Here is a 22100-nt window from a genome sequence, read left to right on the forward strand (position 1 = left end):
TCAGCAACCAAGGACTGTAGGGAACTGAGTTTCTTAAGGACTCCCTTTATTAGAGACTTGAAACATGTGGCGATCTGGTGAGACCCAGCAATGTTGACAGGATTTAGTTTACTGTCAACAATGATGAGACAATGCTGTTAATTAACATGCCTGTCACATCACACAAATCTTGATACTGAATATGTGAACTGAAGTCAAATGTTCACTGCACTGACAACGTATATGGTTTTCTTTCTTTTTTTTCTTTTTTTTTAAGCCAAAATGTCTTGCAGTGCAATATCCACCAGTGTGTGTAAACCTCATTTCTATGGTCAGGGATGCATGGTTCTGTGCAGACCAGTTAAGTTCTTCCACGCCAAATGGAGAAAAGCATTTTCCTTACAGAGGTCATGTTGGAGCTGGAAAGGCTGTTGGTGGTGAATATGATTTCAGTCTGGGTCTGTTGGTGTTTCGGGCCAACATGGAATCCGCACGCACAGATTTTCCACAGATTTCTGCAGATTTTCCACAAATAAAGATGCTGTTTGTAAAATTAAATACATAAAGACCCAGTAAAATGAAAGTATTTTCCCCACGTTTAATCCTGTGTCCCTGTGTGACTTTATTTATTTATTTATTTATTTGTTTATTTATCTCTAATGTAGCCAAATATGTCATAAAATCAGTATTTTTTTTTCAGTATATTGTCATTAAACCTTTTCTCTTTCTATAAAATAGTTTCAAATGTTTGCTCATAATGTGCTCAGTGGCATTTGAAAAAGTTCAGCCAATCAAATGTGACTCATTATTTGTGAGTCATAGTAGCTATCAGAGCAATATGCAGAGATTGGAAGAGATATGTGAGATTAGCGGCAAGAACTTAGTTTCCATGTCCAGAACAATGTGGCTGAGCTCTAATTCATTTAAAACAATCTTTATTATCTTTATTATCTACAAGCAAAAAAAAAAAAACACTCACAGAATTCCGCAGATATTCATTATGGATCAGTGCAGAAAACTAAAAAAATCCACAGATTCCGTTCGAGTCTGGATGATGATGATTGACAGATTCTATTTATGTAGTCTTCGCCCTTTACTCTCATTGTGATGATTTGAACTAAATTTGAAATTTAACGTCTGGAATCAGGACGATGAAAACAGCTTAGCAAACTACAAACTGTGATATGCTGTGAGTGACAGTAGTTGTGTGTGAGTACTGTTTTAGTGTTTAAATAATAGTTTAGTTTAAAATAGTTTTTTTTGTTGTTATGGTAATTCAACAGTTACCTATTGACATGTCTGTTGTCATACTTATTGTGCAGTGTGCTGTCTTTTGTGGTTACTATTTGCTCCATTTGGGTAAACGACTAAACGGTTTTCCTATGTTAATGAAATCAGTTGTGACAATGTGTGTCAGGTATTTATTTGCTTCAGTGACAGTGGACAATAACTCCAGACCAAAAGTACGTGGGCAGTGGTATCCGATATCTCAAATTAAAAACTCTCACTCTCGCATATGAGCAGGAAACTAGAGACTCCTAGTGGTCAGCAGCAGCCAGTGCATGTCTGGTACCATCAGCATGATTGGAGGGTTATTATGCAAGAGGGTGTGTTGTTATATTCATAAAAAACAACACACACACACACACTGTTCATGTGTTGGGTTTCATATCTCTCACTGCCAGATATATGAAGGCAGAGCAGGTTGGCTGCATTTTGCCTGAAGGCGACTATATATGAACTTATGTTATTAGAGCCTGTAGACGAAAGCTCTCTGTGCATGTGTGTGTGTGTGTGTGTGTGTGTGTGTGTGTGTGTGTGTGTGTGTGTGTGTGTGTGTGTGTGTGTGTGTGTGTGTGTGTGTGTGTGTGTGTGTGTGTGATAGCTATGTATATGTGTAGAATAGTCGTGTGTGTGGTTTAGGCAATGTATGTATACTGGTATACTGGAGAACATAGTGGTTTACGTGTGTATGTGTGTGTGTGTGTGTGTGTGTGTGTGTGTGTGTGTGTGTGTGTGTGTGTGTGTGTGTGTGTGTGTGTGTGTGTGTTAGTGTGTGTGTGTCAATGACTAACAGTGTCTCACAGCAATATTAATAACACATCATTAATACAACTCACACTAACGTAACACTCAATCTCTCTCTCTCTCTTTCTCTCTCTCTCTGAGTGTATTTGAAAGATAAGCAAATCCGATGTATTCAGTCATTGAATTATCTCTTTTTGTCTCTCCCTCCTTTCTTTGTCCGACTTTACTGCTTCCCCTCCTCCCTTCATTTCATTGGTTTCTTCAATCCTTCCCTCCCTCATCTTCCCCCTCCATCGCTCCCTTTTATATTTGTTCTTTATCGCTTTCCTTTCTTCCTCCTTGCCTCCTCTCTGTCATCAATTCTTCTCCTCCTCTATTCCTCTGTCCTTTTCTGCCTCTCTGCTTTGTTACATCCCTCCTCCACTTTCCTCCTCCATCCCTTCATTTTATATGCATTTCTTACCGTGTTCCTCCTCCTCTCCTTCCCTCAACTCCTCTTTCTCTTGTTTTATCTCTACTTCCCCCTAAATACTGTATCCTTATGGCTTATTGTCTTTCTTTCTTCCTTTCAAATCATCCTTCCATCCTCATTCACAATCTTATCATCTGACTTTCCTTCTTTTTTTTCCTTAATTCATTCCTTGTTTTCCTTGATTACTCCCCTCCGTTCCTTACTCAATTCCTCATTTTCCTCCTCCATACTTCCATTTTACATTATTTCCTCTCCTCCTGTCCTACATATCCCTCCATCCTTCCCTCCTTTTTTTCTCTCTCTTCCTCCTCTCAGTGTGCAGCAGCGCTCCCTTCAACATGAAGGTGCAGCATGTGAACAGCAGCGCTCTGGTAGTTCGCTGGGCTCACCCCGAGGTCACCTACCACCCGCCCATCCTCCACTTCCTGGTGTCCTACAGCTGGACGGCCCATGATGACAGCTACGAGGAGACGCACCTCACCGACGCCAAACACAAACTGGTAAGACTGGTCGGGGCCAAACCTGTAGTGGGAGCTGATTCTGCACCTCATGAAGATTAGCCAAAATACATGACATATAGTAATGTATAATATACTGTGAGTCACAGTATTATGAAAGACGGGTTGGATGTGTCTTGGAGGCAAGATTGTTGGTCACATTTACAGACTGCAGTGATAACAAAGAGAATATGGAGTGTACAGTACTTGTGAGTCACCTCATTGTTGTATGAGGCGTCTGAAATGTGCCGACTGGTTTGAAAAGGCCAACATTGATTTATGTTGTTCTTCTCAGGTGCTGTGAGACTCTGAAACATGAGATATGAGAGTTTGTGTTGATGAGCTGTGACTTGGGGAAATAAAACCCATAAGATAAACAATGCAAATAATATAAATGTGACAATTCCATACATTCAAATACTGCTGTAATTATGTCTTATACTTAAGTATACCTATGTCTCCTAAATACAGGGGCCGGGAAGTGCAAAACAACATTACAAAGTGTGAAACACTTTTACAAAGCTTGAAACAAATTTACATTTTGGAAAACATTTTTACATATCATACAATAAAATGATATGAGAAAAACTCTTTTAACAAGGTCAAAACACATTTTTATTTTAGAAAACAAATTGACATGGCTTGTGAAACATTTATACCAATCCTGAAACAAATGTACAATTGACACAATCTTCACGGAAAGGGAATGTACCAAATGCCAAAAGTGACGTGATAAAGTGTGCGTTTTCTTACGGACTCTACAGCATCACCTGGTGGCGGAATTTATACAATGCTCAACTCATGAATGAACCAACTGCAATGCAAATGAATCCATTAAATTAACTGTTTGCACTTCCCAGCCACCGTACCTAAAGGCTTTCAGCAGGCCAGTGTTCATATTGAATATATCTTCAAAATATTCACTCAATGTCAATGACTTTCCAACAATATTCATGGCTCACAACCTCAGTCTTTTTTTTTTACAGTTATATAAGATCAGGGACAGATGGTGATCTTTAGTGTAAATATATAAAAAGCAATCCTGGCTTGACACAAACATGTTTCTATCAATATTTAGTCAGAACCACATCACCCCCCATCCTTAAATGCCTTAGTGGCCTAAACCAGACCAGTGTGAGCTTTATTCTAACAAAATAAAAATATATAATAATAATAATAATAATAATAATAATAATAATAATAATAATAATAATAATAATAATAATAATAATAATAATAATAATAATACGCTTTTTAAGAGATCAATATTGTCAACTATAAATGGACTTTTGAGGGATGGAAATCAAGCATACAGAATCATTTGTATTAAAAATGATCCAACTTGTCCATTGAATATACATTAATAAATGAATTTGGTAACTTCTATTAGTATTATTTGTGCATACCAAATTATCAAAGCATTTTTTAAATGTATATTTATTGTCATTTATATTTTGGAAATGCTATTTCCAAAAGCTATTATGGTAATGTTGTGTATCTATGGTAATGTACAAGTCACATTGATGCACTGCATGTTACGAAAGCAGTCTCAGTCACAACCTCAGACTCCACTCTGGCAAGATAGTGAAAAACACTTTGGTGTACCGAGAAGTTGTGTGACATATTGTAATTAGTGGTCTGCTGTGAACTCTACTGTCTGGTGTCAAGTCTTTTTACCTCCTACATATACCTCCACCCTATGATTTCTGTATGACACATGACACTTGGTCATTTCATTGCCAGTCAACAAAATGCAGACAGCAATTATATTTTCTCCAACTTGTATTCAGCAAATCAAATCAGCAGGATAAAACACAGTATGCTATCAGAGATGAGGTTATATCGGGTTGCAATTACAATTGCTGTCACATCAAGATTAACATCAGTGAGTAATCGTAGTTTCCACACAGAAATGCAGACTTCTCATCATTACCAGCCAAGCAAAAATGCCAATAATGCACACACAGAGTCTTAAATATGTCTGCAAACACAAAAATCCAATGACACAGATAAACTATATACATATACATACACTATATAACACTGGTACTGTCCCTTTTACACCTGCCAGTATTCTGTAGTATAGAATATTAGGAAGTCATCAGTATGGACAAGATTAGCTCAACATCAAATATGTGTGCATATATTGAGCTCACTGCTTTAAATCCTTCTTTGAATGAGCTTCTAAACACTTATCTCAAAGACACACACACACACACACACACACACACACACACACACACACACACACACACACACACACACACACACACTCACACTCAGTTTTGCAGTTTTTCTCTGATGTGCTTCGTTGGCCTGGTTTCGTGGCGGAAAAAAAGAACCAGATCTGTTCAGACTTTTCTGACTCGTTGCTGTCGATAGCCATGTTTGTACTGCCATATATTCCACTGAGATACAGAAGAACAATGAACGCTTTCAGTTCTCCCTCGCATGCAGCTCAGATGTCATGTCCACGGCGCGGTGAGCCTCATCACACCACTGTGTTTTAGGAATTGTATGCTGGAAGTTAGTTCGAGTGGAGTTTAATTCAACTTTCAGCCGAGTCAGTGCATGGCCTTTCTAAGACTGAAATCAAGCAGCAGCCACACAGCTGAATAATGAATGAATAACTGTGAGTAATGAATAATGAAGCCACTGCTAATATGGTTCATACTGCAGCTCCTATAGCAGCTATTGTGTTGGTTGTAAGGAAGTGAAGACAATTTAGAAAAAACATATTGTTGAAATAGTGATTTATTTTGAATGATGTGAAAGACTCACAATGATGCTGCTTCATGTCACTCTTTTAACAAGCATACTGCCTCTCTGAGTGTGCTGTCTACTGCGTGTACTGCTGGTAACAGTCAAATTTAATAATGCAGTAGCTTGCTGCTCATATTAAAGGATAGCCTAACACAACAATCACATTTCATATAATACATTTAATTTGCACATTGAAATAATTATGAATAGCTCTAAATAGAGGAAGGTAAGATGGATACAATCTCTCTCCTCATATGTGTCATTTCATATTTTAATACATAGTGTAAAGGCTGAAAAGTGGCTAATAGTGCCTGCTAATCCTTCACTATGGATGCTTTTTAAGTAGATATTTGGCAGCTTTGAGACAAAAGCGCAGGCCTTGAAAAACCCAAATGGGTCACATCAAAGTGCACATTCCAGATGAGCCAAACATCAGCTGATCCTCGGCCAGTAATCGCCGACTACACACCCACTCACACCAAAAAATGTTCCATAGACCAGAGCACCTGCTTGTTTTGACCTCATGGAGAGCGCGTGCACCTTTTCTATTTATTTTTTATTTTTTTTATTTTTTAATAAATAAATAAATTCCTGTTATTCCTGCTGCACCCAGCTTGACACAACATACTCAGTACTTCAGCTGCTTTCTGAGTGTAGCTGAGAATTGACATTAGTGTATGTAAGGTAAAGTGACAGAACTTAGTAGCATATAACTAACATTTCAGATGGACTGTTATTGACAAAGTGCATGCCATGCAGTGAGTGAGTGTGGATACTGTCACATAACCAGGGTTGGGAAGGTTACTTGAAGGTTACAGATGTAAAATGTTTCAGATTACTAGTTACCCTATTTTAAATGTAATAAGTAATGTAACTATTTCAATGACTTCATCTAAGTTCAACAGTTTTTCATGGATACTGACATGATTTATAAGAGAGATCATTTCTTATAAAGCAACATTTATCTCTCATTTAAAATGTATTCATTAGTTCATGTAGATTTTATAATATAAAATAAAGATATTTGATGAATAAAGAGGACTTAATTGGTACTGTGACACCATTTAAGTCCATGTGTGCTCCTAATAAACCCACGTCATGATTTATTTACTAAATATAACAAATATTGATTTCAAAGAATTAAAAACAGCAATATATGTATTCAATTACATGTTCAATATTAAAACATGAGTAAAATCTTAAAGGTGTGACTTCAGATGTAACCTCCTTTGTAATCATCAACATTTTCATCAGTAACTGTCATTTAATGACACATTTTCTCAGTAAGTGTAACAGATTACACTTACATGTATTTTATAATTAAATAATGTAAAGCCGTTACATGGAAATAGTAACTCCCCAACACTGCACATAACACATTTCTCCAAGCTGTTTATGTTACTTATGAAGTCATGTATGTGTCTTTATTCCCAACAAACTCCAAGATTAGGACAATGTCATACACATGCACAAATGTGACCAAATCACAGATGTTTTTCTCCCTTCTGTACAAAGCAGCCACTGTTGTGCGTTCAATGTCAGACATTAAAGTAACAACTGATGCATGATTATATACAGTAAGCATACATATTTCCTTTCCTTGTATTTTATGTGTTATGTTTGCATAACTGTTGAAAATCTGTGGAAGGACAGAGAATGTAGCTACATTTACATAAATGTTAACTGTTTAATAAATGCCATGTTCTTTAAGCACTTATGTTTTCAGTCATTTTATAGGGAGAGAGGAAGGGATGAGAGAATGTTAACTGTTAAAGTCTTTTATAACCCAGTGTATAATACACCTTATCTAAAGCTTTCTAGAATTGTGGCTTAAATGCATGGCGTCTTCCAATCCTCAGTATTATGATATGTGAATTATAATAAACTAATTCTTTGGCACATAGTAATAGTATCTTAGCTGTACAATATCAACATTGTCTTATTGCTTGTTATTACTGAAGCAATTATGCCTTATATGGAGAGGTGATAAGAGAGGAATGTGGAGGCGAGAGAGGCAGCCATGCAGTCAGAGGAAGTGAATCTTTGTCAGCAGTATTAAGCTGAGCTTCTGAGAGAGAGTGAGGATGTCAGTCAGTAAGAGTTAGGTTGGTGAACATGTGAAATGCACTTCATTTCTCTGCATGTATCATTAATTAACTGTCATGTTGCAGTGTCATGGGTTTGTTTTAAATATTTTAAACCAGGCATATATTTATTATATATTTAATTATTTGCAAAAAATACTTTTTTATAAAGTTTGGGCCCCTGCTACTCTTATACCTTCTGGTGCTCCATATGTCTGACTGTAGCTGTCATTCACTCCTTCCTTTCTCAACCTTTTGCTTCCTGCCTTTTCCCCTCTCATCATTTCTTGCTTTTGTCTTTTCCCCCCTTTTTATTACTTCATATTCCACTACCTCCTGATGCGTCACAAGTTGAGAACACACCACTTATTTATTAACTTGATGATTGCACTATAATAATAATAATAATAATAATAATAATAATAATAATAATAATAATAATAATAATAATAATAATAATAATAATGATGCATTTTATTTAAAGGCGCCTTTCAAAGCACTCAAGGACACCTTACAAGGCACAAAAACCCGACAACAGTGCATCAAACAATAAAAATCAGGTAACATTTAGTGCAAAGATAAAGAAATAAATTAAACCAATTAAACTATGGTTTAATGTTATCACTTTGATACACTGGACATTTGCACATATTTGATTGGACTACTATATTTCCATCATGTGTACAGATAACACTGATCTGTCCAGATGCATTCCTGCCTTGAACATAGCCAAAGTCAACTTGGTCAACTATGAATAATTACTGGAATCTAAACGCACAGTTATATGCAGTAGCAATGGGAGGAAGTGTGTGTGTGTGTGTGTGTGTGTGTGTGTGTGTGTGTGTGTGTGTGTGTGTGTGTGTGTGTGTGTGTGTGTGTGTGTTATTTCAGAAATATAGAGAATTTTACATCATCAAAAATATGACTGCGAGGGCCTTGGAAAATCTAATAACTTCTTTTGGGATAAAACTGTTTTGACACGTACAAAATCAGCACTGATTGCATCATTATAAATATGAGGCTTTTTTTTTTTTGTTAACAAAAGCACGTGCACACGCAGCCTTGGGTAAATACAACTTATTATGAGGGAATGGGTCGAGAGAGATTTTAATAAAGTAGTATTTATTTGTCTGGGGACAAAAGTTTTGGAACACAAACGCACACATGCCCACGCTCACACACACCAAGCTACATCCTCCTTTAATTTAATTACAAATGGTCTCATCAGGAGCCAAAATGAGCTATGAGAGAAGGCTGTGCAGCAGACAGGAGGGTTCATTCCCTTACATAGTGGTCTGCCGGTCAGCTAGCAGAATACTAATGCTAAGCTGGAGGGGATGCAGGGCTGCCAGCCTGTGCAAAAAAGCATGACCTTGGGCCAGTGGCTCTATGGGAAAACAGAAAGGCCTGCAAAAAAAGAGAGAGATGAGAGTGCCCCCTGGCTGTGGAAAAAGGAATATGCTGTGATAAAAGATTGAGAGAGGTGGGAAGTGTTTTATCCTTCCATCATTAACTCAAGAGACCATCTCTCCCTCTGAAATCCAGTTCACTGTCCCTCAACCACTCTACACACACACACACACACACACTCACACAGACACACACACACACACACACCCTCCTTCTGTCAGCCCCTTGATTCTGCTCTTACTTCTCATATCCTCCCTTGACGCCTCTATCTAGGTCACAACAGGGACTTACATGGCTTTAGGACCCCCAAATCCCACTCACATGTCCCCTTTGTCACAATTAATGGTGAATCCCCATGTAATAAAACACTGTGGACTGGACTATTTTACGGTCCATACCACTTGTGAAGGATGAAAAAGGAGGAGCGAATAAGGGAAACAGGTTCCTAACTGGATTCAACAGGGCAGAACTGGCATGAGTCAGGGAGGTTGGGCTGGGGGTAGAAATAGCACAATGAAATGACTGAAGATGTTAATATGATGGGATAAAAGCTCATCATAATTATCTTTTTACACAGCAGATTTCTGGAGTTAATGTAAATTTCTAACATAACCTATAGAAGGCAAATAAGAGTATATTTTGTATCGATACACTTAGAAATAAAAAGTATGAAATTGTGGTTTTAAGAGCAGTTAGCATAAGAGCTGTCCTGTCCTTTGAGAAAAAATTCTGTCCCCAAGAAATTAGGGGACATTTCATGTACATGTCCAAGTCTATCTGGGGCTCCACTGGAATATCAGTGCATGATTTACTGTTCAAAAAACTCATTTAACTCATTCTGGCTCTTTACACAGCCCCTCTGCTCAGCCTCTGTCTTAAACAGGCAGTTTTAACTCCTGTCTCTTTAAGGCCCCCCCTCCAGATTAGCCCACTCTCTTCTGATTGGCCAGTTCTTGGGAACTGCTTCTCAGCAGATGTCTACCAGCGCCAAATGGTATATCAACAAACCATGAAACAAATGATTGTAATTGGAGTTCACAACTTTACAGCAAGTATAGGTCAATCTCAAAAAAATGAAATCCTACATTTCCCATGATGCAACTCCATCTTTCATTTGACCCTGCATGCCTGTTATACACCTGTGTCTTTGAAGTCTTTGTGCCTCTGTCATTAAGGCAATTTCTCTGTCATAAATGTCTCCAAGTATAAGAAAAAACAACCTTGATGACATCACTATGACATCATCAGGGTTATTTTATTTTCTCACTTAACAAAGTTCCTCCAAAGCATCGCAAGATGTTATAATTTCACATACTGAGCAATAGTGCCTGTGACTAAGAAAGTGATCTTCATATGTGAGATTCATCTCTGCCAAATTGCTCTTGTCCATCAATCAACTCTAAATGTTTTTTATAGGTGCTCCATTCAATCCATCCTCACTTTCAAAATAAAAGCTTGGTTTGGAGCAGTGAGCAACATTCACACAGCAGCAAAATCATTGCAGTGGACCAGGAGCCACTAAGCACTATTTACAGGAAGTGCACTACAGGGACAAAAGAGCTCAAATAGCTTAGGATACAAAACACATCGCTACAGCTTCACATACTGGTCTCTGTGCTGTATATTGAAAATAATAAAACAAGGGAAGTAAAGTAAGTAAAACAGCGGAAATTTAAAGAAAGAATAGAAATACAAAAATATATTGCACATTTGCCTAAATATATTGCACAGCAGTAGTAGTAGGCATTAAAGGCAACTTTTTAATGAGTTTTATGACCTTTAAGATTTTAACATTGAGCTTTTTAAGTACAGTTCCTAAATCGTCTTATTTATGTTGCTTTTATCTGTTTTATTTTTTTTATTTTTTGATGAACTAAGATTAACACTCCACATTAAGATAAGTTCACTCACATTACAAGTATCTTCATATATCTGCAGTTGTTTAAATGCAAAGTTGAGAGAGTCCTGTGTCTCTATACTACTGTCTGTTAAACTGCAGCAGTGACTACCCAAGGTATAGTGTGAGTGTATAAATAGAGTAACAGTGCAGAACAGTTGTGTAAAGGAGAGTGATGCGCTCCCAGACTTCTCTGGCATCCGGCTTGTTTTATCAGTATCAGTTGATGCCATTGTACATTCAAGCCCTAAGATGTTTACATGAAAACTTTTGATTTACTCAATCTTTGCCACCCATCTGTATGAGATCAGGCGTCAGATGGAAGTGTGAATTCTCCTCCGCGTTAGTGTGAACAGCAACACTCCCATCTGACAGGGCTCAGCCTTCTCATGAAAGCTATCAGTTGCACTTCAGGTTGTCTGTACAGCCCTGCGGTGTATCTGTGGTGATGATATCTGGTTCCTTCTGAATACAAGGTAATTCACAGATGAGATGTGAAGACTTATAATTAACCCAGTTCAATTGTTTGTTTGTTTTTATAGAAGGCACTACATGTATTATATCAATATCAGTGTATCATTACAGCACCACATCAGTGCTCATGTTTAACTGATGTCAGTGTAAATAATGTAACCAAATGGCACCGCTATTGATATTATTAACAGTCTTTAGCAGCCTCCACTCTGCATTTTACATTAAGTAGTTATATCTGAATGCAGGCTTCACTTCCTTTTGAAGTCTGTATTCATGACTGTACAACCTATAACAAGTTGACAAGGCCGTTCCATTCCAAAGGCTCCAAGAGATGAGGGTGAAAAATGTAGTGTCAAACTCCTTTTAGATTTAGTCTGTGTGAGGCTCTGGATGGGAATTGGAAATGATGTAGAATCCTCTGTAGACTGTTTCAATTGGTAGGAGGTGCAGGTTTGGCGTAGAAGGTGTCACTTCAGGGACAAGATTTCATATGTCTTTTGAAGGAGGTGCAGCCTGAAAACTGCTACACAGAGGCTGTGGTCACGACCATGTTAGATTTTGAGAGAATATATGCATAGATGTTCTGACAGGATACAATCAAAGTTTGCTTTAACCTCCTGAGACCAGAGCTTTTGTTTAGTGTGCATTTTTAAAGATGAATCCAAAATGCCTGTCATCTCGTTTTTACACTGCTTTTGCTGCCACAAGGTAAACCCGACGATGCAGGGTCGGAAGAGGTTAAAAAACGTTTTTATTTTTTACATTTTTTTAATTTTCTGAACGTGTGGACTTATGTATTTTAGCATGTTTCAAATAACTATGAAGTTATAGGTATTTGTTTATGGAAAATACAATAATCCCAGTGACATTTCCCATTTGATGAAGTCTGCATGTTGCTTTCAGCCGAGCCACTTCACTGTCCTAAGATCAGATCTCTATTTATTTCATTTCATTGTTTGACGGTGCACATTAGTTCAATAATAGATATGTGATATAATGTGATGGTGCAGCTAAATATACTTGACATAGTGAGGAGGTTTGACAGTGCTAATGCTTAAGAGAGAATGATATTATTCAATGACCTGCTGTATCTTTGCACTGTGTATCTGTGTGACTGTGATGATCTACAGTGATAAAACAGCTTATGAAACGTCTGGTTAATAGATGTACCAGACATGATTAAAAAAAGGAGACTTTAGTGAAGTAATGAAACTGTCTGTGAATGAACAAAGTGTGATGGTCTAATATACCACTAACTGGAATTAATCTCTCACTGGTTTTAAGATTTCACCCCAGTATGTGATGGAGATGGATAGCAGAGATAACTCATTATTATTCTGCTGATACATAGCAGAATTAACCGGTTTGGAAAGCTTGGCACTATATAAGACAGGATAGTTGGTGAAAAAATCCAAGCACTGGCTCAAATATTTTCTATTCCTTACAATAGAAAATCATGTTTCTGAGCATGTCTGTTCATTGTTAACATCTAGTGTATGACGCACAGAATCTTAGTTTAAAGGGCCACTGCCTAGCATTACGTGTCTCTGAGAATGTGAAGTAAACTGAGTGAGGGTAAGGCAATGGAGAAATAACAGTGCGCATGTGGTTACAAGGTAGCTGTCCTGGCTGACCTTCCACTGTAGCTTCATTAGGAGAGCAACAGACTACACTGGCTGACTGACATACTGCACCAGGGTGGTGTTCTGCTGCTGTGGGGATTTTGACTGAAGTGAACTGTGTAAAATATGAAGAACATCTGTTTAGATCTGGAATGAAAGCAGACACATTGAACACCACTTATATGGAAAATTGAAGTCTCACTGTCTAGAATTTATAATCAGTATAGTCATTTATTCAATGATTATAAGACGCTATCATTTTTAAGTGTATTAGTCAACAACTATAACTCTGCATGACAATATAATAAAACACTTATACTTTTACTAATGCAAAATATCTCTAAGACTAAGTTATAATTGTTGACACGTACTGTACATTAATTAAACATTTAAAAATGTCCTTATATCTGCTTATTACATTATGGCATGTGATAAACCATTTATTATATGTTTTATAAACTGTTTATGAATGCTAAATTGAGGGACTTAAAGCAAAGTTTTATTGGATAAATTAATGATCTTCTATTTCCTCTTGGTGTGTGGGTGTGTGTTTGTGTGTGTGTGTGTGTTTGTGTGTGTGCGTGCGTGCGTGTGTGTTTGGGTGTGTGTGTGTGTGTGTGTGTGTGTGTGTGTGTGTGTGTGTGTGTGTGTGTGTGTGTTGTCCAGGAGGCTGTCATTTCTCCCGTCTCCCCGGATGTGCTGTACCTGTTTCGCGTTCAGGCCGTCTGCACAAATGACATGCGCAGTGACTTCAGCCAGAGCATGCTCTTCAGAGGTAACACACACACACACGCGCGCGCACGCACACACACACACACACACACACACACACACACACACACACACACCTTTTACACCTCAAGTGTTAAATTGCCGCCATATTATCTCTTATGTCATCATAACTGTCGATACGAGCATCAGCTAGTATCTGTTCCTTGTACACAGCCCTCTCTCCAAATGCTTTAATATTGTTTTACACTTTTGCAAACAGTATAATCTGACAGTTATGACTCCTTTGATCATAATATCCCAAATTTGTTCATATTCAGGTTATTTATTCAAATTCTAGCTGCAGGCTAAAGGAGAAATAACAGAGGAGAGGCAACAGGCACCTGGAATAGAGTGAGATACATGCATTTCATCAAACTGCATTTGCTTTATTCGCTGCTCCATTAAGTATTCAGTGCCTCGCATTTACATTATGTCATGTTCTGATTAATGTATATGCAGTGCACTTATGGATGTCTTATAGACGCCACTTCAAGTGAAGTGTTGCCTGATTGACTTTCCTGTGTTTAACTGTGGGTTATCTTTTTTTCTGTGTGTTTCAGCAAACACCACCAGGATCTTTGAAGGGACAAGGATTGTGAAAACTGGAATGGTAAGGGATGCAGAGATGAGTCACTACTATTGTCTTTTCACTTTGTATCCAGCAGAGAGCAGTGTCTATATTAGGATCTTCTCCCTTGTGTGGAAAGGAATGTACAATTGGGAATTTAAATCAGGATTAGGAAGTATTTGTTTGGTGGAGCAGAGCAGGTGGAACCAAATGTAGGAGACTGCAGGCTGAGCAAGCCTGAAGAATAACCTCTTTATTTAAAGCTCGTGCAGACACAAACAAAGCTGGCAGGTTGAAGCAAAACTGAGAAACACAGAGCAGAACAAAGTAGAACAAAAGATCCAACAAAACTGAACTGAAAAGCAGGACTAAAATACAAACTGACAAGGGGATGAGGTGCAGGTAGAACAGGAAAAGAGTTGATTGGCTGAGGAAGACTCAGGGAGCAGGGCAGGGCTAATGAAGCTGATACAGAGTAGGTGTGTACATGAGCAAAGGAGAGAAAAGCAAGCACAGGAACACAGGAAGGAAACACAGAGCAAACAGAGAACTCAGAAAACACAATTAGTAGGTTCAAGAAAGCCTGAAATGCCAGCAGAACAGATGTAAACAAAATAAGAAAAAAAAAGTGTGCTACAGAGCTAAGTGGGTTGCAAGATAATCTGAGAGAAATGTAAACTCAATGTCCAAAACACAGATCCGTTTCATTGGCCCAAAAAACAGATACATAACCACTTGGAATGTGAATTGCGTGATAGCACTAAATCTCAGTGAAACCAGCCTGAAACACCTTCATTAACCCACCTGATCATTCAACAAACATTCTCACATTTAACCAAATGACAGGTTCAATGTAAAGAGCAGCAGTTAATCACGTGGTCTGTAAATATAATCTGGAGTTTATATGTCCTGTTCCTATCAAGTTCAACAAACAGGGAGAAGGTCTGAGGGCATCTGGTTGACTGGTAGAAGGACATAAGTCCAGACTGTGATAGAACCATAACTGTTTTTGTTGATAGACAATGGGACATTCCTTATAATACCTTAAAAATATCTTAATTATATCATGTTATGGCTTAATCTTCCATTACTTAGGCTAAAGGTTGCCTCATAATCACTGATGTAACAGCAGACTGAGGAACACAGCCAACATTGTGGATTTTGGTCTATTAAAGATCAGATTTATTTTTTGTTCAATGCACATTTCATATGAATCTGAAAACATATAAAATGGTTTAAAGGTTTGAAATCAGAGAATATTATATTACATAAGTAGGTGGTTCTCAGTCTTTTAGATGTGTGACACCCTTTAATGTCCTCATCAAGAAAAAAAGATATAGAATTTGTATTTATTTACTTGGGACAATCATAACAACAATCAATTGTATTTTTTTTTTTTTTTTTTTTAAACGGACCCCATAGTATTAAGATATGGGCCTCTACCAAATAGTTGAGAAGTCGCTTAATGGTAAAAATATGAAATACATTTACAAATACCAAACACATGTAGAAAAAGTCAAATAAAATGCTAACTTTTCCAAGAAATTAATTGAACTTGCTCATCTCTGATATTAATAACAGTGAATGTTCATGTTTTTTTTTATTGAATTAATTAAATGTATTATCTTGGCATCACTACACTTATCACTACAACTTAACCGTTTGCTCAAGCATGATTTTAGATAGTAAAAAAATCATAAAATGATTGATTTATATAATGGAATATCATTAAATGTCTCATTTTACCAACAATGAATGGTCAGAAGTTTTTTACTTTATAGTAAAAAGTCAGTTTGAATTACATTAGCTAGCTAACCAGAAAACGACAATTCAACCGTTTGGTATAGCATGTTTTTAAAAAATGATTTGATCATTATTAGACTTATTTTTGTTTCATCAAGTTAGATAATGAGTCCTCATGTCTGGAATCAATTTTCTCTTTGTTGCTTCCTGTTTGGAGGCAAACTGGAAAGGCATGCTACTGAAACACAAAGTGACATCTAGTGGATGTTTTTAGCATAACACAACTAAACTGAGTGGTAGAGATTGCTCAATCAGGTTGAGTTCAACACATTTTTATAATAACCTAAAATGTGCTCTACCAAACAGTTGAACAGAACATTAAAGGGTCAAGGCCTCAGTTTGACCACTGTCTAAGGACTTACCTCTGATCTGTTAATGTTCAAATTTGATTGTTTTATTTCTTATTCCATCACATTTCATATCAATCTTTAAATTATATAGTGGTTGTAAGGTTTAAAATTCCTGGATCTGCCTACTTTCACACACCTGACCAATCATTTTTTAAAGTTATCAGATAGACAATTTGGAAAGTTACAAAAACAACTGAAGCAATCTTGTTTTAAAAACGTGTAACTTCTCACCATAATTTAATGCCTTGGTGTAGATCTGACTTTGGAGCAGTTCCATCAGAGTGAGTATTCCATCACCATGTGATCTGTCAGATTTATTTTGGGCCCTCTTGGGAGGACATGACCTAGATCCAAAAAACATCCATAGAAAAGCTTAAAAATGCCTTAATCACTGCTTAATCTATGAACCGACCTACAAAAACTGACCCATAATCTACCTCATGTAACATAACTTACTGTGCAAGGACCGGACCCTTAAGTATCCCTTAACATCACATTCTAATTGTTTCTTTCTCAGCCGACGGTGTCTCCAGCCTCCTCAGCTGACATGGCTCCTATCTCCTCTGGTTCATCTACCTGGACCTCCTCGGGCATCCCCTTCTCCTTTGTCTCCATGGCAACAGGCATCGGCCCTTCCTCCAGTGGTAGTCAGGCAACGGTGGCGTCTGTGGTGACCAGCACTTTACTGGCCGGCTTAGGCTTCAGTGGCGGCGTCATCTCCTCCTTCCCAAGCTCAGTTTGGCCAAGCAGAGCACCAACACACAATCCCCGCTCCTCACGGCCAACCAGTCAACCTGCCGAGCCCACCAAAGATGCCACCGCCTCTTCCACTTCTGTCACGACGGCCGCCGCCAAAGATAGCGGAGAGGCCGGGGCTGAGGATAGCGAAAACAGCAAGGGTCAAGGAGAGGAGGGAGAAAGAGAAGGTGATGATAAGGATGAAGAGGAGGAAGAAGATGAGAAAGATGAGAAGAAGGAGAGGAAGGGATCAGGGGGTATGAGTGAGGCAAGGAGGAAGGACAATGACACAGTGGTGAACGAGCCGCCCAGTGAGACACCTGACTCCACCGCAAAGGAGAAAGAACCAGATCCGACTAACGTGCCACCTGGCGTAGAGGACCAGCTCGAGGTGTACACCCATAATCCACTTGACTCTAACCTCACCACAGCAGAGACAGCCAATGAAACCGCTGCGTTCCCTGCTCTGGAGGGGCCCACAGCAACACTCAGACCCAGCACAGGGGAGGCCAAGAAACACTGGCCTTTCTCCATCCATACTGGTGAGTCAGCTAATGCACTACAGCCCCACTTAAACACCAACACAAGCTTTGATTCTTTGTAAAGTAAGAACAAGAAAAGTGGGAATTTGGTGAATTACAGAGCTGTGTAATTATTTAAAAAAAAGTTTGATTGTATGGTGAAACCAGCATTCAGAATTTCTTACACACTAGAATACAATACACTAGAAATAAAATCAACCATCCAAATGTTTAATATCTATGGCTTTCAAGGTGCCCTCCTGATGGGCCTCTTAACACGAGGTTACACAGACATAACAGTGACTAATCATGTATGACCTTGCTGATTTTATGCACTTCATTAGAATAAAGCAGGCCCACTTGGAGTCTCTCTTTGTACAGTTAAATAATGTAATAATGTCAGGGTTTCTGCCAGAAAAATTGTTCAGATTCAGATTGAGACAACTTTATTTATCCCAGAAGGGCAATTTAGCTCCACAGCCTACCCAGTCCACATGAATAAAACTCAACCTAGCAGCAGCATTCAAGCATCGACACAACAGTGGCAACAGGTCAGTGTATGGGTGCAAAAACACAAGCAGCAGACACACTCTGTCACCCTGGGGTTGCCCTTTATCAGGGATGTCCAAACTATTCCACAAAGGTTCATGTGGCTGCAGGTTTTCATTCCAACCAAGCAGGAGCATACCATGGTGACTCATTTAATGAACTGATTGGTCGAATCGTGTTCAAGTTTAAGTTCAAGTTTAATTTATTGTCATTCCATCTATATATAAACAAATACATATAGAGGAATGAAACTGCGTTAGTCAGGATCCCTGTGCCAAAGTTAAATAAAACATACACATACACACTTAATTTATATTTTAATTATATATATATACATACATTGTATAGGGGCGTTGGAGGGGGCAGAGTTATTAATTTGTGTTTATAATTCTTATTGCCTGTGGGAAGAAACTGTTGATTGATTGGAACAAAAGCATGCAGGCACACTTCCCTTTATGGAGTAGTTTGGACAAGCCTGGTCTATATGTAAGCTTATGTGAGAAGCCAGGTGATAACAATAACCCAGGGGTTAGGCCTAAGGGGGAGCAACAGCTAGCAGCGAGCATGTCTCTTTGGGTCTTAGTGCTTGTTTTTGGCAGGAACTATCCCGTTCTCTGCATGCTCAGTGTGCTCTCGGATTGAAGGTGGATTGCTGTGGTAGCTGCAGCCTCACTGACACACACATGTACGCTATCTCTCTCTCTCTAGACTGCATATTCACTATGCGCTGAGCTATTTCTTAACCCTTACATTCTGTTCATATTCTAAACCCTCGCAGTGTGCTCTGGGTCAGTTTTGAGCCGGTCTAAGAATCCCCTCATAAAAACACCAAATGTAGAACCACAGCTGTGTTTAGAAAGCATCAATAGTGGATCTGACTGATCAATAAATGTGATTAAACCTTGATTCATGTTTCAGAGAGCAGAGAGAGTGTATTTTTTATCTTTTACACCACTAAACATCTCCTATCACACAATATCATGTCCTATTTTACCTAAGACATGAAAATATAACATAGTAATAATGATGTTAATGTATTTTATGTAAAGTGAAAATGAGCAGAACTTTATGGAAGTGTGGGGTTTATTGTAGAACCATTAGAGCCATCAGTCTTCACTGCTACATCATAAAAAGAAATCCTTATTAAAACTATGAACTATTCATTTCACTATAACACATGTCAATAGATACGGAGATAATTTGACCCAGAACAGCCTGAATGGACAAACATTTGTAGCATCTATACAAAAGCATAACATGACATAAAAGTTTCATTTTTGTGTTTTTTGGAACACTTTAGGGAAAGTCATCAAATTTCAGGGTAATAGAAAAACAACATTTGGGGTGTTTTTACTGCTGTCAAACGTCAAAGCAGGTCAAATTTGAACTGAACAGTATGTAAGGGTTAAAGGAGCTAGCTTACTTGTTTAACACATTTTAGCTTAGAAAACATCTTTTTTTAAATGTATTCTCAATGCTTCCAACTGAGGTTCCAACCCAGACCTGGCAGGCTGCCGGGCTTACAATACACCAGCAAATGCATCAGTTGGGTATTTATATGACGAGCACCTTGACTAAATGATACTGATTAGTTACTGCTCCACTTTGTACTTTTCTACTGTATTGTTTTGAAAGTTTGATAATACATTTTGGAGAACAGCTGTAACTCAGTGATGTATAATATCGACCTAAAGAAGGTCAACTGCATGCAGTGTATCTGTTTAAGAGTTGTGACTGATGCTTTGGAACATGAGTTGAATAATGGAGAGATGAATGTGTCGTGGTACAGCATAAAGGTCTTAAGTGGTGATGAATTGTAGTGATGTAGAATGGATGGATTTCAGTGATGCAGGCTGATGTAAAATGTTAACAGAGTTTCAACTTAATGCTTTGCTTGTACCCTCCCTGCTCTCCTTCCTCTCCTCCCGGCACCGCATTAGCCGAGCAAACACCATGGGACATCCATTCAATTTAAAGTGCTTTGAAACACTGTCTAAGCACAAGACCAGACATTATTATGAACAAAAGCAATCTACTGATATTTCCCGGAAATGGCTTTTTCAATCTCTTTGTCAAAGCACATTTAACAAATTTGATTCTGTTTGAGCTGCTGGGACTCAAGAGCAAAAGCTTAAAAGTTGTTGCACAACTTTGTAAAAGTTGTAACTGTAGAGTATACACTCAGCTCAGAGCTTCTGTTGTGAAAGTGTTTTTAATGCTGAGTGCATGCTGTCAGTATTTCAGAAAGCATCCATCTTCAGCCTGCGAGCTACAAACAACTACAAATCCCAGTTGATGAGGCAGAACTTAACTCATCTCTTAACAACTGTGTCGGGCTCCATTTTGGAAACTACTTCTTTGGAAGTCTACAATATCTATATATATATAATCTGAGAGTGAGCAATCATTTAATATAGTTACTAAAAACAAGATCTTCAGAAATTGCAGCCATCTCATATTCATTACATCATAGTTTGTTGTTTTGTTTTCAGACATAGTGAACTACTATCTAGCTGGCTAATTTAGCAAAGATGTTGACCGTTAATTAAAGCTTGAAACGCCACAGGATAAAATGTATTATGATGCTTTTTCAATTGTACATTACTATGTTGTAATAAAATATTCATGACCCTCTGTCTTTAAATTTTCCTAAAATAATTGATGAAAAGAGTGAATACAAATCCAGATTAAACACAAAGACGTTTATACCTCTAACTACCACTGGGTCAAATTTACCCATATATGAAATTCATTCATTTCATGCGACTTTGTGTGAATATATTAAGTTGCTAGGCAACATCATTAATTGGAGTGTGTGATCTGATAACTACATCAAGTCATAATTCAATTATAAAAAGAACAGAGAACGACCTGTGATAAAAACCTTCAGCAAGGACCTGAAGTGCAGGAAAGCTGTATGGAAAGTGCACAGTCAGCATGCTGAATGTCTGAGAGACGTATAATCACATGATCATATGAAGATGATTTAGCCTCCTCACAGACTTATTTTTAGTTCATTGATTATTCAATCATTTTTGTTTTGCCATGTTACCCTTCATTGTTTATAGGCTGTTTAGCCTGATTGTCCGTTGCTTTATTCTTTTTGAATGAACAGAACACAGAGAGATATATTATTATGATATTATAAATAAATAACAAAAAGCTTTAATAGTTATCTGAGGTTTCTTGGTGATGCTCTCTTATTCACACCTAATTTAAACTGTGAGCTTGACTTTTTCATGTAGATTTTGTTGGAACATTGAATCACCCATAAGTGTGGTGCTTGTTTATCATGGTTATTTGGCTCATTATTGTTCATTTGTGGTATTTAGGCTCCTTTTCAAATATAAATAACCCAGGTTATCTCATTGCGTGATCAATTTCGTATTATAATAATGTCATACCACCCAAATATGCAAATATTTCCTTCTAATACCCATTTTCATCGTCATTTTAGAACGATTTATACTGACAGCCATGCAAAGTGATTAGTGTAAAGATAATTAAATAATAAAACAAGAGGAGCAAAACACACTGATGATTAAAAAAAAACTCCTTGACTTCAGACATTTCT

General features: G+C 37.8%; 1 protein-coding gene across 1 annotated transcript in view; it reads left to right on the plus strand.

Moving 5' to 3' along the window:
- Positions 1-22100, plus strand: part of ptprga (protein tyrosine phosphatase receptor type Ga) — a 472388-nt gene that overhangs the window by 403634 nt on the left and 46654 nt on the right. The window contains exons 9-12 of the mRNA XM_062416078.1: positions 2795-2979; positions 13893-14001; positions 14558-14607; positions 17236-17998. Of these exons, the coding sequence (XP_062272062.1) occupies positions 2795-2979; positions 13893-14001; positions 14558-14607; positions 17236-17998 (1107 nt within the window). The remainder of the gene's footprint in view (positions 1-2794; positions 2980-13892; positions 14002-14557; positions 14608-17235; positions 17999-22100) is intronic.

Source organism: Scomber scombrus, chromosome 3 (assembly GCF_963691925.1).
Source record: "Scomber scombrus chromosome 3, fScoSco1.1, whole genome shotgun sequence".
Classification (NCBI taxonomy): Eukaryota; Metazoa; Chordata; class Actinopteri; order Scombriformes; family Scombridae; genus Scomber; species Scomber scombrus.